Raw genomic sequence first — 15,465 nt, 5'->3', positions numbered from 1 at the left:
TCCAGAATGAGATGCTTGGCTTGAGCTTGACAATGGACGACAGAGGAGACGAAAAACGGCGTTGAGGAAAATTACTCAAGAGATGGGGGTGAGAGAGGCGGGAAAGAGAAGGAAGCAAAGAGGGTGTGGGAAAGAACGAGAAGAAGAAAGAAGGAATAGATATAGTATCAAAAGGAGGAAAGAGAGGAGGAGAAAGAAGAGGATAGGGACACAGTACGCAACGAGCTAACAAGCCAGACTAGAGAAGCCCACGAGCTAGAACAGGCCAACTGAGGCCCACGAGCTGAAACAAGTAGAACAGACGACGAGGAGAAAAGCCCGTTCACCCAACTAGAACAGACGGCAGATAGAACAGACACGGGGCCCCACGAGCGTGAAAGCAGGCCCAGACTAACAGACGGGCCCCTAACATCACGAGGCCGTAGAACAGACACGGGGCTCCACGAGCGTAGAAAAGAACGGCCAGAGCTTAGAACAACACGGGCTCCACGAGCATAGAAACACTTCCGTGTGCTCTACCCGACGTTCATTATGACACACACGTCCTCACACTAACACCACCCCCCACTCTAGAAACAGTAACACGTTCTCCCACGTTGCATAAATACTGTCTACAATCTCCACTCATTGCACTCGACGTTGATTCAACACGTACACCACATCATAGAACTTATCGTTACACTGTGATTCTAGCGTATAACTGGATCACGCCTCACGTAGCTACAGACCTGATGCCTAGAGCTCACATGATCACGTTGTCTTCTTGATGTGTCACTGTATCCATCATCTTTTCTCCCCTGTGGCTTATTTTTGTCTGCCAATAGACCATTGGCTCTTCTACCAACACGGGATTAAACTTACGGCAAGACAGATTAATAATGGTTTTACATTGCTCAGTCTGTGTGCTTGGGTATCGAGGGAAATGTTAAGTCTCTTATCCATAGGCGTGGTGGTGTGGTCTGTGAGTGTGTGGTGCCTGGTGTGGCCAGAAGCCGCATCCATGGAGGGTAGAGTGTTGTGGGGGGGAATATCAATGTGGTGTCTGTCTTTAGGTGAAGTTAAGGGATCCATAACTAGGTAAGACGAGTCAAGAAATAGTGAAATACGAAGAGTTGAGTTCTACAGATCAGGCAGTCAGTGAAGCTAAATGTGAAGAGGTAAGGAAGGAAATTGGTAAATATGCAGAGGCATGGTAAACTAATGCAGAGTATGGTAGAGGGAGGAGGTTTACTGAAGCAAATGGTCATGGGTCACTTAAGTTGTGATATCGACAGAGTTCGTACTGAGCAGCTTACGTGAGAGTTAAGCTTCGGAGGAAGAATAATTTTCCTTAAACAGAAGAACGAAAATCATACTAGAATAAGACGACCTATGGCGATGTACATGAAAATCTGGGTGAAGTCAGGAGAGTTGTGCTAGGGTGAGGGGAAATAGAGGTAGACCAAGACTTACTGTGACTTACGGTGGAATGAAGAGAGTTCCTCTAAGGTAAGGTGAGGTTTGGTCATACAGATGTAGTTATGATGACTCAGAGAGAGAGAGAGAGAGGGAGAGAGAGAGAGAGAGAGAGAGAGAGAGAGAGAGAGAGAGAGAGAGAGAGAGAGAGAGAGAGAGAGAGTTCCAGTAGAGTAAGGAGGAGTGTTTGGTGCAGGCAGAGAACATCTGGGTGCCGATTGTGGACTTCCTGAATGCGGAGAACAACCAGCACACTGTGGTGGACGCCGACTGCAAGATCACCATCAAGAGGCTGGGAGAACCGCTCGGGGACAACATTGAGAACTCCAAGGAAGGTAAGTCAGTCCTCAGACGCACACACCAGACATCCATAGTGTCAGTCTTCAGCTGCACTCACTCACTCCCTCAAGACCAACGTATGTCATATGATATATTGCTTTCCCATTTTGTTTATTCCTCGTTCAATTGACATTTTCTTCTCATGATGGAACAATGACCGGCTGACTATGTTGTTTAGTTCCCATAGAGGACTCCATCGACCCTTAGCACCTCCCTAGTTCCCAGTACCTCCCTGGCTTCCAACACCTGCCCAGCCTCCCGTCCAAGCCATTGCCTCCCTCAACACCATTTTCCCAAGCCCAAGCCTATGCTTCCTCACCAATGCTGTTCCAACGCCATCACCTACCTACCTCCATCTCACCGACACCTTCCTGACCTCAACTCCCTCACCACTACCTGCATGGGCTTAACTCCCTCACCACCACCTGCGTTGGTCTAACCCCCTCACCACCACCTGCGTTGGTCTAACCCCCTCACCACCACCTGCGTTGGTCTAACCCCCTCACCACTACCTGCGTTGGTCTAACCCCCTCACCACTACCTGCGTTGATCTAACTCCCTCACCACCACCTACGTTTGTCTAACCCCCTCACCACCACCTGCGTTGGTCTAACCCCCTCACCACCACCTGCGTTGGTCTAAACTCCCTCACCAAAACCTTCCTGGCCTCAACTCCTTCACCACCACCTGCATGGGCCGAACTCCCTCACCACTGCGTCTATACCCTCCAACTCCCTCACCAGCACCTCCCTGACCACAACTCCCTCACCACCACCTCTTCCCCGGCCCCAGTTCATTCACCACCACTTTCCCGGCCCTAACCCTCCCTCACCATCGCCTACCTGGCCCTGACCAACACCTGTGATGTGTCTCCAGCTCGCATCTACCAGGGCTTGGAGAATTACATCCGCATCTCCCGCAAGTACACCATCGTCTTCCAGTGCAGCTTCGACTTCTTCTACTACCCCTTCAACACCGACTACTGCTCCATGATCTTCCGGATCAACAAGAACACTCACAACTACGTGACCCTTGAGAGATACGGCGGAGGCATCCGGTACGAGGTAAGATCACCCACCGCAAGCCAAGGTAAAAGGCTGACGCTCGGTTTAACCCTCCAGTCACCTTCGTCTGTTGTCCAGTCGATAGTAAGAGATAAGCAGTCTCGCGTTCAGACAAGCGTCTAGATATCCTCTTGGGGTTCGGTAGATCTTCGTTCTCAGGTCCTGACGTCACCTGAAATGTTGGTGTGTATTCTACCTCCTGTTTCTGTTGTGGATTCTATTAGCTGTCGCTGTCATGGGTTCTATAAGATGTTGCTGTCATGGGTTCTACTGGCTGTTGCTGTCATGGGTTCCACCATTTGTTGCTGTCGTAGGCTCTACAAGTTGTTGCTGTCATGGGTTCCAACACCTGTTGCTGTCATGGGTTCCACAACCTGTTGCTGTCATGGGTTAACGACCAGTTAGCCCTTCATTGTTGCAGTAACTACGTACGAATCCTCATTTGTTTTAGGAACGACAAACCAGTCCGCAGGTGTTAGAGCCAATCGTAACGACCCCTTTAACTATGGCGAATACAGAAACGATAAACAACCCTACACTTGTTCAATTAACAAACAACCAATTCCATGTTGAGGTGAACATTAAGGGCCCCCACCTGTGGTAGAGAGACTGTAATGATTCCTTACTTGTTGACCTGATAAACGACCCTTGCCAGCTGGTGAAGATCAACGACTCCTCACCTATTGCAGTAACGACTGATGACCCTCACTTGTTGCAGTAACGAATAACGACCCCTCAGCTGTTCCACTAACGGCTAACAAGCCCATGCCTGTTTCAGTGACGACTAACGACCCTGCAGCTGTTGTATTAACGATTAACTAGTGCAGTAACGACTGATGACCCTATAACTACTTCATTTATGGATAACGATCCCACAACTGCTCCAGGAACGACTAAGAACCACGCAACTGACGCAGAGACGACTAACGACCTTGTAACTGCTCCAGTAACGATTAACGACCTCGAACTAATGAAATATCGACTAATGACCCGTAACTGCTGCAGTAACTACTTACAATCCCACAGTTGCTCTAAGGACGACTAACGACCCTTAAACTGCTGCAGCACGAAAAACGACCCTGTAGCTGCTGCAGTAACTATTAACGGCCCTGTTAGTGCTTCATTAACGACTGATCACCCTTTACATGTTACAGCAACGACTAAATACCCCATATTTTCTCCAATAATGCCAAACGACCCCTCAGCTACTGCAGTAAGGACTAACGACCCTTCAGCTCCCCCCAGTAAGCACTAAAGACCCTTCAGCTCCTCCCAGTGAGGACTAACGACCCCTTAACTGCTCGATTATGGACTAACGACCCTTCAACTCCCCCCCAGTGAGGACTAACGACCGTTCAACTGCCTCAGTAAGGACTAACGACCTTCAACTCCCCCCAGTAAGGGCTAAAGACCCTTCAACTTCCCCAGTAAGGACTAACGACCCTCAACTGCTCGATTATGGAATAACGACCCCTCACCTGCCCCCAGTAAGGACTAACGACCCCTCAACCGCCCCAGTAAGGACTAACGACCCTTCAGCTCCCCCTAGTAAGGACTAACGACCCCTCAACTGCCCGATTATGGACTAACGACCCTTCAACTGCCCCCAGTAAGGACTACCAACCGTTCAACTGCCTCAGTAAGGACTAACAACACCTTAACTGCCCCAGTAAGGACTAATGACCCTTCAACTGCCCCCAGTGAGGACTAACGACCCTCAACTACCCCCCAGTAAGGACTAACGACCCTTCAACTGCCTCAGTAAGGACTAACGACCCTTCAACTGCTCCCAGTAAGGATTAACGACCCCTCAACTGCTTGTTTGTGGACTAACGACCCTTCAGGTGCCCCAGTAAGGAGTAACTAACACGCCTCGCCACAGGCAAGGGACAACCTGGCCGAGTACGCCATCGGAGGGATCAGGATGTCCCGCCTGGTGACGGAGGAGCCCTACAGCGGCCTGGAGACGCTCATCCAGATGAAACACCTCTACACCACACAGGTCAGCCACCACACACCCTCCCTCACCACCAGCGCTAGCACACACCCGCCCTCACCACCAGCGCTAGCACACACCCGGCCCTCACCACCAGCGCTAGCACGCACACCCGGCCCTCACCACCAGCGCTAGCACACACCCGGCCCTCACCACCAGCGCTAGCACACACCCGGCCCTCACCACCGCCGCCACCACACACCCGGCCCTCACCACCGCCGCCACCACACACCCGGCCCTCACCACCGCCGCCACCACACACCCTCCCTCACCACCGCCACCACACACCCGGCCCTCACCACCAGCGCTAGCACACACCCGGCCCTCACCACCACCGCCACCACACACCCGGCCCTCACCACCGCCGCCACCACACACCCGGCCCTCACCACCGCCGCCAACACACACCCTCCCTCACCACCAGCGCCACCACACACTCGGCCCTCACCACCAGCGCTAGCACACACCCGGCCCTCACCACCACCGCCAGCACACACCCGGCCCTCACCACCGCCGCCAGCACACCCGGCCCTCACCACCGCCGCCAGCACCACACCCGCCCTCACCACCACTACCACCACACACCCGCCCTCACCACCGCCGCCACCACACACCCACCCTCATCACCGCTGCCACACACCCACCCTCACCACCGCTGCCACACACCCGCCCTCACCACCGCTGCCACACACCCGCCCTCACCACCGCTGCCACACACCCGCCCTCACCACCGCTGCCACCACACACCCGCCTTCACCACCAGCGCCACCACACACCCGCCCTCACCACCGCTGCCAACACACACCCGCCCTCACCAGCGCCACCATATACCCGCCCTCACCACCGCTGCCACACACCCAGCCCCACCACCGCCACCACACAACCGGCCTCACCACCGCCACCACACACCCGGCCTCACCACCGCTGCCACACACCCGGCCTCACCACCGCTGCCACACACCCGGCCTCACCACCGCCACCACACACCTGGCTCACCACCGCCACCACACACCCGGCTCACCACCGCCACCACGCACCCGACCTCACCACCGCCACCACACACCCAGCCTCACCACCGCCACCACACACCCGCCCTCACCACCGCCACCACACACCCGGCTCACCACCGCCACCACACACCCGCCCTCACCACCGCCACCACACACCCGGCTCACCACCGCCACCACACACCCGGCTCACCACCGCCACCACACACCCAGCCTCACCACCGCTGCCATGCACCTGGCCTCTCCACGCCACCACACACCGGCCACACCCGGTTCACCACCGCCACCACACACCCGACTCACCACCGCTACCACACACCCACCTCACAGCTACCACCATAGCCCCAACTCACCACCAACGCCACAACCTTGACTCACCACACCCAAGACGCACCACCACCGCGTCCCTGGCCCGCCACGTAGACCACACTTTCCGGGTCACGACTACACCCACGCTCACTACCACACTCCCCCTGGTCACACACCCAGCCTCCCACCACCACACCACCGGCTTATCGCCATCACTCCCCTGGCTTACCATCACTAACCACATCCCCAGCTCACCACTCCACCCTCAGCTCACCACCACCACACACAGCTAACACCCACCACACACAGCTGGCACCCTCCACACGCAGCTGACACCCATCACACTCCAGGTTTAGGCTTTCACCACGTTTTCTTTCTTCACCAAAATACTTTCCATGACTCTCATTTTGCATATCACCCTGACCCAAACGCCCGACATTTGCTACTCTATCATCAACACTCACTTCATCTCCACTTCATCTGACCAGTGCTGCTTACCCATTTGCTCCCTTCACCAAATCTTCCATTTTTTCCTTGCTTGTTTTTCTCGCGCTATTAAGCTCCTTCTACAATATTTTCCTTTTTCCCTTAAATTAGCTGATACTCGCTTACACCAGCTCTCATTTGCCCTCTTTTCTGGTCCCGTGCTCCTCCCTCTTGAAAATCGGGCTACTTTCTCTTGTACACCTACCAATCACTCGCACTCCTTCCCTGTAAGTAATGCCTTTAAACCTATTTTCATTTCTCTTTCTTTATTACAATAACATCGCTATCCTACCGCTTGGTTTCCTTTTTCGCTTGCCGACTTCCCACCTTCCGCGTGCCACACACTCTCTTGCACATGTCAAAACTGTTTCCCTGAATGTCTGCCAATCCTCACCCACTTCCTTAGCTTCATTTATTCTCACTTTCTCCCACTCTACACTCAGTCCCCTGGATTCTGTATACACAAGCCTCTTCTCTAAGCTCACTCACTTTCATCGCTCTCATTTCACCCATATCATTTACTCTTATCCGAAATCCTCAACAAACTTTCACATTCGCCCCCACCAGTATATCATTAGACATCCCACCAGCTGCCCTTCTCAGTGCATTCCTATCTGAGAGTCTCTTTTTTGCACGCCTACCGAGGAGTGCATAACCCACTAATGCCCGCTTACTCTCCTTCCTAATTATCCAATCATGCATATGTATGTCCCTCTTTCTAAATCAGGTATTTCCAGTCACCAGTTCCTTTTCAGCACACAGCTCCACAAGCTTGTTCAACATTTCCATTCATAAGACTGGGTGTCCCATGGTCCCCAATTTCACCCACAACTGACACATGACCTACTATATCATATACAAATCAATTACCAGAACTGATCCCTCGCATCAGTATTACTGACAGCCTCACTCAGCTCCTTCCAGAAAACGTGCATCTCCTCTTCACTCCTCTCGCTTCCAGTTGCCTAAGTACAGACAATCACCTAACTCTTGTAATCCGCCATAATCTTTCTTTACATCATTATGGAGCTCTTCCTCACACTCTTTTTCACAAATTTCCCTCATAGTGACCCGTGACTTTACCTTTTAGACAATTTCAAGCCATTCTTTCTCTCCTGAAGCCTTCCTCCCCTCACCGCCAAATGACTTACTTCCGCTTGCATGGTTCCATTTGCTTCCATGTCCATTCACAGGTATCTAAAACACTTCACTTCCTCCAACTAACCTGTCTCTCTGTTCTGCTAAACCTAGTAAACTTTCCCTTATGCACATTTGCTCTCGACTATCTCCTTTCACACACTCTTCCAAACTCAAACACCAACTTTCGAATATATATATATATATATATATATATATATATATATATATATATATATATATATATATATATATGTATATATATATATATATATATATATATATATATATATATATATATATATATATATATATATATATATATATATATATATATATGTAGTGGTAGTGATGTGAGAAGGAGATGGAGTGAGTATTTTGAAGGTTTGTTGAATGTGTTTGATGATAGAGTGGCAGATATAGGGTGTTTTGGTCGAGGTGGTGTGCAAAGTGAGAGGGTTAGGGAAAATGATTTGGTAAACAGAGAAGAGGTAGTAAAAGCTTTGCGGAAGATGAAAGCCGGCAAGGCAGCAGGTTTGGATGGTATTGCAGTGGAATTTATTAAAAAAGGGGGTGACTGTATTATTGACTGGTTGGTAAGGTTATTTAATGTATGTATGACTCATGGTGAGGTGCCTGAGGATTGGCGGAATGCGTGCATAGTGCCATTGTACAAAGGCAAAGTGGATAAGAGTGAGTGCTCAAATTTCAGAGGTATAAGTTTGTTGAGTATTCCTGGTAAATTATATGGGAGGGTATTGATTGAGAGGGTGAAGGCATGTACAGAGCATCAGATTGGGGAAGAGCAGTGTGGTTTCAGAAGTGGTAGAGGATGTGTGGATCAGGTGTTTGCTTTGAAGAATGTATGTGAGAAATACTTAGAAAAGCAAATGGATTTGTATGTAGCATTTATGGATCTGGAGAAGGCATATGATAGAGTTGATAGAGATGCTCTGTGGAAGGTATTAAGAATATATGGTGTGGGAGGCAAGTTGTTAGAAGCAGTGAAAAGTTTTTATCGAGGATGTAAGGCATGTGTACGTGTAGGAAGAGATGAAAGTGATTGGTCCTCAGTGAATGTAGGTTTGCGGCAGGGGTGTGTGATGTCTCCATGGTTGTTTGATTTGTTTATGGATGGGGTTGTTAGGGAGGTGAATGCAAGAGTTTTGGAAAGAGGGACAAGTATGAAGTCTGTTGGGGATGAGAGAGCTTGGGAAGTGAGTCAGTTGTTGTTCGCTGATGATACAGCGCTGGTGGCTGATTCATGTGAGAAACTGCAGAAGCTGGTGACTGAGTTTGGTAAAGTGTGTGAAAGAAGAAAGTTAAGAGTAAATGTAAATAAGAGCAAGGTTATTAGGTACAGTAGGGTTGAGGGTCAAGTCAATTGGGAGGTAAGTTTGAATGGAGAAAAACTGGAGGAAGTAAAGTGTTTTAGATATCTGGGAGTGGATCTGGCAGCGGATGGAACCATGGAAGCGGAAGTGGATCATAGGGTGGGGGAGGGGACGAAAATCCTGGGAGCCTTGAAGAATGTGTGGAAGTCGAGAACATTATCTCGGAAAGCAAAAATGGGTATGTTTGAAGGAATAGTGGTTCCAACAATGTTTTATGGTTGCGAGGCGTGGGCTATGGATAGAGTTGTGCGCAGGAGGGTGGATGTGCTGGAAATGAGATGTTTGAGGACAATGTGTGGTGTGAGGTGGTTTGATCGAGTAAGTAACGTAAGGGTAAGAGAGGTGGAAATAAAAAGAGCGTGGTTGAGAGAGCAGAAGAGGGTGTTTTGAAATGGTTTGGGCACATGGAGAGAATGAGTGAGGAAAGATTGACCAAGAGGATATATGTGTCGGAGGTGGAGGGAACGAGGAGAAGTGGGAGACCAAATTGGAGGTGGAAAGATGGAGTGAAAAAAATTTTGAGTGATCGGGGCCTGAACATGCAGGAGGGTGAAAGGAGGGTAAGGAATAGAGTGAATTGGATCGATGTGGTATACCGGGGTTGACGTGCTGTCAGTAGATTGAATCAGGGCATGTGAAGCGTCTGGGGTAAACCATGAAAGCTGTGTAGGTATGTATATTTGCGTGTGTGGACGTGTATGTATATACATGTGTATGGGGGTGGGTTGGGCCATTTCTTTCGTCTGTTTCCTTGCGCTGCCTCGCAAACGCGGGAGACAGCGACAAAGCAAAAAAAAAAAAAAAAAATATGTGTGTGTGTGTGTGTGTGTGTGTGTGTGTGTGTGTATGACCACTAATATGCCGCACTAACTCCAGATGGTGACTATCTTCATACCAACAACACTCATCAACATCATCTCCTTCACTACGTTCCTCTTCAAGTGGTTCGACTTCCAGAACCGCATCATGGTGTCGCTGACGGCGCTGCTGGTGCTCTCCACGCTCTTCTCCCAGATCTCCGACACCCTCCCCAAGACCTCGTATTTCAAGCTTATTGACGTCTGGTTCTTCATCTCCATCGTCTTTGCCTTCCTCACCATCATCACCCACACCATCGTGGAGTTCAACCATCACTACGGCTCCTCCACCGACCTTTCCTTCTCGAAGTCGTCGTCGCCCTCCAGTTTCCCGATGAAGGTGCTGCCGGCATCTGACGCCTCCGGCAGCAGAGGTCCTCCCATTAAACCCAAACACCCTCACGCTCGGCCCATGTTCATCAACAAGGTGGCTTACATAATGATCATGACCACCTACGTCCTCTTCTTCTGCGTCTTCTGGGGTGTCGCCTTCACCAAGGTAGTCGAAGAAAATGGAAAAAAGTTCGACATTCAGGACTCAGAGGTGACCGGCTACCCGGAATAGATGGTGTGGCTCGTCAGGAAGAAATCGTGCGGAAATATATAAAGTTAAACCTGATCCAGCCAGCTTGGTAGAAATGACTATGATAGTCAAATGTACATTTGTGATGAGGTGAACTGTAGTCTAATGTGTGTTCTGACTTGCATGAATTCTATATATTTTTCGTCTTTATCTCGAGGGTAAAGTATAATGCATATATATATATATATATATATATATATATATATATATATATATATATATATATATATATATATATATATATATATTCGAACTAGTCATACTGTATCCACAGGAATATGAATTGTCTAGAACATCAACTCAACCATATGGTACACAAATACACTCAGGAAATTCTTTTCAACAGTCAGTAGATAGATTTCAGGCCAGCATATTTCTTAGATATTCCTTGTTAAGAAATTATATATATAATCTTTGTTTTTTATCATTATACTTAGTCGCTGTCTCCCGCGTTAGCGAGGTAGCGCAAGGAAACAGACGAAAGAATGGCCCAACCCAACCAAATACACATGCATATACATAAACACCCACACACGCACATATACATACCTATACATTTCAACGTATACATACATATACATACACAGACATACATATATACACATGCACATATTCATGCTGCCTTTATCCATTCTCGTCGCCACCCCGCCACACATAAAAAACCGCAAGGAAAAGACAACAAGGGCCACATTCGTTCACACCCCGCCATACATGAAATGACAACCCCCTCCCCCCAAATGTGCGCGAGGTAGCGCTAGGAAAAGACAACAAAGGCCACATTCGTTCGCACTCAGGCTCTAGCTGTCATGTATAATGCACCGAAACCACAGCTCCCTTTCCACATCCAGGCACCACAGAACTATCCATGGTTTACCCCAGACGCTTCACATGCTCTTGTTCAATCCATTGACAGCGCGTCAACCCCGGTATACCACATTGTTCCACTTCACTCTATTTCTTGCACGCCTTTCATCCTCCTGTATGTTCAGACCCCGATCGCTCAAAATCTTTTTCACTCCATCCTTCCACCTCCAATTTGATCTCTCCTTTCTCCTTGTTCCCTCCACCTCTGACACATATATCCTCTTGGTCAATCTTTCCTCACTCATTCTCTCCATGTGTCCAAACCATTTCAATACACCCTCTTCTGCTTTCTCAGCCACACTCGTTTTACTACCAAACATCTCTATTACTCTTTCATTACTTACTCGGTCAAACCACCTAACACCACACATTGCCCTCAAACATTTCATTTCGAACACATCCACCCTCCTCCGCACAACCCTATCTATAGCCCACGCCTCTCAACCATATAACATTTTTTTTGTTGGAGCCACTATTCCTTCAAACATACCCATTTCTGCTTTCCGAGATAATGTTCTCGCCTTCCACACATACTTCAACGCTCCTAGAACATTTGCCTCCTCCCCCACCCTGTGACTCACTTCCGCTTCCATGGTTCCATCCGCTGCCAAATCCACTCCCAGATAACTAAAACACTTCACTTCCTCCAGTTTTTCTCCATTCAAACTTGGCCTTAAATGCCGGGGTCGGGTGACTTTGGATCCACTCTTGATCCTGGGGTATCTTTATGATAATGTGAAGCCACTAGGTCGCCCATCTGGAATGAGTGCAGTGAACTAAGTGTCGTGTACAGGGCTGGGGTGACCTCTGGTTGCTTGACAACATCCATCAAGACTAACCCGTGGCAACCTAATTCCCGACCCAGACTCAGAAGCGCTAGGCTCCACCCAAAGTTTGGACTTATTTAGCGACACAGCTGGATAAAGGCAGACGTTAATACGCAGACTCCCGAGCGTAGAAACACTTAGAATTATCAATATGTTTAACCTCTGGTGTTACCGGACTCTTATTTCTTGAGGCCACACTGCGAGGGAAGAGTCACTTTAGCGAGGGTGTATCACAGGTGCATGAAAGCGAGTACAGCCTCGCTAAAGAACTGATTGATATAAAGGTGTCCATCCTCTCCTCTACCGCTAAGTGTAGCGCAGCCTTGGGACTAACGGAGTCTCTGGATAATGGATTTTGTAATGATAATGATGATAGTAACAATGATAATGATAATATCTACTCATATCCGTTCAGTTTTAAGTGGTCGTTGCTTAACTGTAAGTGTTCTATGGGTAGAGATACCCACCATTTTCTCTTAAATGTATTTCTTATGAAAATATAATCTTATATCTAACATAGAGTTTTCCCTTTGACCTCCACCCGCTGTATGACGGTCATCTCTCTAGCCACAGTCCTTCCATTAAACACGTACGAAACTACTTTCATCTGTGTTGGAACTCTTTGGCTTTGTTACTTTGATTTAGAATTCTCCTTAAACGAGATTTTTTTTATCGAATTTAATGTAACAGATGCAGATTTTTTTTCAATGTTTTACCATCATAAAATCACTGGGGGAGATCCAGGTAGCCTTCGCTCTAGGCTCTGTACTTGGCACAGGTTCCTCCGTTCATCGAGTGTGGGTGAATGACACAGTTCCAAGGTTTGGCCACCACCGCGTCTTGGGCAAGTAGACTTCACTCTTGTGTTGGTAACGAGACCGTTGTCCTGTGGGTTACCTCGCCTCGTGAATCCTCAAAATTGTTTTTCTTCCGTTAAGACAACTTTATAGTGAGGACTGTGATATATCACTCAACAGACGACAATATATATATATATATATATATATATATATATATATATATATATATATATATATATATATATATATATATATATATATATATATATTCTTTTTCTTTTAAACTATTCGCCATTTCCCGCGTCAGCGAGGTAGCGTTAAGAACAGAGGACTGGGCCTTTTTTGGAATATCCTCACCTGGCCCCCTCTGTTCCTTCTTTTGGAAAATTAAAAAAAACGAGAGGGGAGGATTTCCAGCCTTAGCTCCTTCCCCTTTTAGTCGCCTTCTACGACACGCAGGGAATACGTGGGAAGTATTCTTTCTCCCCTATCTCCAGGGATAATATATATATATATATATATATATATATATATATATATATATATATATATGTACAAAGGCAAAGGGGATAAGAGTGAGTGCTCAAATTACAGAGGTATAAGTTTGTTGAGTATTCCTGGTAAATTATATGGGAGGGTATTGATTGAGAGGGTGAAGGCATGTACAGAGCATCAGATTGGGGAAGAGCAGTGCGGTTTCAGAAGTGGTAGAGGATGTGTGGATCAGGTGTTTGCTTTGAAGAATGTATGTGAGAAATACTTAGAAAAGCAAAGGGATTTGTATGTAGCATTTATGGATCTGGAGAAGGCATATGATAGAGTTGATAGAGATGCTCTGTGGAAGGTATTAAGAATATATGGTGTGGGAGGTAAGTTGTTAGAAGCAGTGAAAAGTTTTTATCGAGGATGTAAGGCATGTGTACGTGTAGGAAGAGAGGAAAGTGATTGGTTCTCAGTGAATGTAGGTTTGCGGCAGGGGTGTGTGATGTCTCCATGGTTGTTTAATTTGTTTATGGATGGGGTTGTAAAGGAGGTAAATGCAAGAGTCCTGGAAAGAGGGGCAAGTATGAAGTCTGTTGGGGATGAGAGAGCTTGGGAAGTGAGTCAATTGTTGTTCGCTGATGATACAGCGCTGGTGGCTGATTCATGTGAGAAACTGCAGAAGCTGGTGACTGAGTTTGGTAAAGTGTGTGGAAGAAGAAAGTTGAGAGTAAATGTGAATAAGAGCAAGGTTATTAGGTACAGTAGGGGTGAGGGTCAAGTCAATTGGGAGGTGAGTTTGAATGGAGAAAAACTGGAGGAAGTGAAGTGTTTTAGATATCTGGGAGTGGATCTGTCAGCGGATGGAACCATGGAAGCGGAAGTGGATCATAGGGTGGGGGAGGGGGCGAAAATTTTGGGAGCCTTGAAAAATGTGTGGAAGTCGAGAACATTATCTCGGAAAGCAAAAATGGGTATGTTTGAGGGAATAGTGGTTCCAACAATGCTGTATGGTTGCGAGGCGTGGGCTATGGATAGAGATGTGCGCAGGAGGATGGATGTGCTGGAAATGAGATGTTTGAGGACAATGTGTGGTGTGAGGTGGTTTGAGCGAGTAAGTAACGTAAGGGTAAGAGAGATGTGTGGAAATAAAAAGAGCGTGGTTGAGAGAGCAGAAGAGGGTGTTTTGAAATGGTTTGGGCACATGGAGAGAATGAGTGAGGAGAGATTGACCAAGAGGATATATGTGGCGGAGGTGGAGGGAACGAGGAGAAGAGGGAGACCAAATTGGAGGTGGAAAGATGGAGTGAAAAAGATTTTGTGTGATCGGGGCCTGAACATGCAGGAGGGTGAAAGGAGGGCAAGAAATAGAGTGAATTGGAGTCATGTGGTATACAGGGGTTGACGTGCTGTCAGTGGATTGAAGCAATGCATGTGAAGCGTCTGGGGTAAACCATGGAAAGCTGTGTAGGTATGTATATTTGCGTGTGTGGACGTGTGTATGTACATGTATATGGGGGGGGGGGGGGCCATTTCTTTCGTCTGTTTCCTTGCGCTACCTCGCAAACGCGGGAGACAGCGACAAAGTATAAAAAAAAAAAAAAAAAAAAAAAATATATATATATACTATGGAACTTTGATACTGAATCCCAAGAGAAATATATGAAACATGAAGAAATATGAGATATATAACTAGAAGAAATCATCTGCAACGTCGAACTGGAATGACACTTCGAACCAGCGTTAGATGTGGGTCAACAAGGATTGCAGAGTATCATAAAACACAATCTACACTTTATGCCTACTGGAGAGATGTCTTGGATTCAGAAAATAAATGAATGATACTTCACGTAATATCACCATATTT

General features: G+C 47.7%; 1 protein-coding gene across 2 annotated transcripts in view; it reads left to right on the top strand.

The window, feature by feature from the left end:
* LOC139750385 (uncharacterized) overlaps positions 1-15,098 on the top strand; it is a 252,434-nt gene extending 237,336 nt beyond the window's left edge. For both annotated transcript variants that reach the window (XM_071665120.1, XM_071665119.1), the window contains exons 15-18: positions 1,652-1,790; positions 2,671-2,858; positions 4,741-4,860; positions 10,064-15,098. In XM_071665120.1, coding sequence (XP_071521221.1) covers positions 1,652-1,790; positions 2,671-2,858; positions 4,741-4,860; positions 10,064-10,609 — 993 coding nt within the window. In that variant the 3' untranslated portion in view covers positions 10,610-15,098. The remainder of the gene's footprint in view (positions 1-1,651; positions 1,791-2,670; positions 2,859-4,740; positions 4,861-10,063) is intronic.
* The last annotated feature ends 367 nt before the right edge of the window (positions 15,099-15,465 follow it).

This window comes from Panulirus ornatus, chromosome 9, assembly GCF_036320965.1.
Source record: "Panulirus ornatus isolate Po-2019 chromosome 9, ASM3632096v1, whole genome shotgun sequence".
In the NCBI taxonomy this organism is placed as follows: Eukaryota; Metazoa; Arthropoda; class Malacostraca; order Decapoda; family Palinuridae; genus Panulirus; species Panulirus ornatus.
Note: the sequence above shows the minus strand (reverse complement) of the source record. Positions and strands in the feature narration are given on the sequence as shown.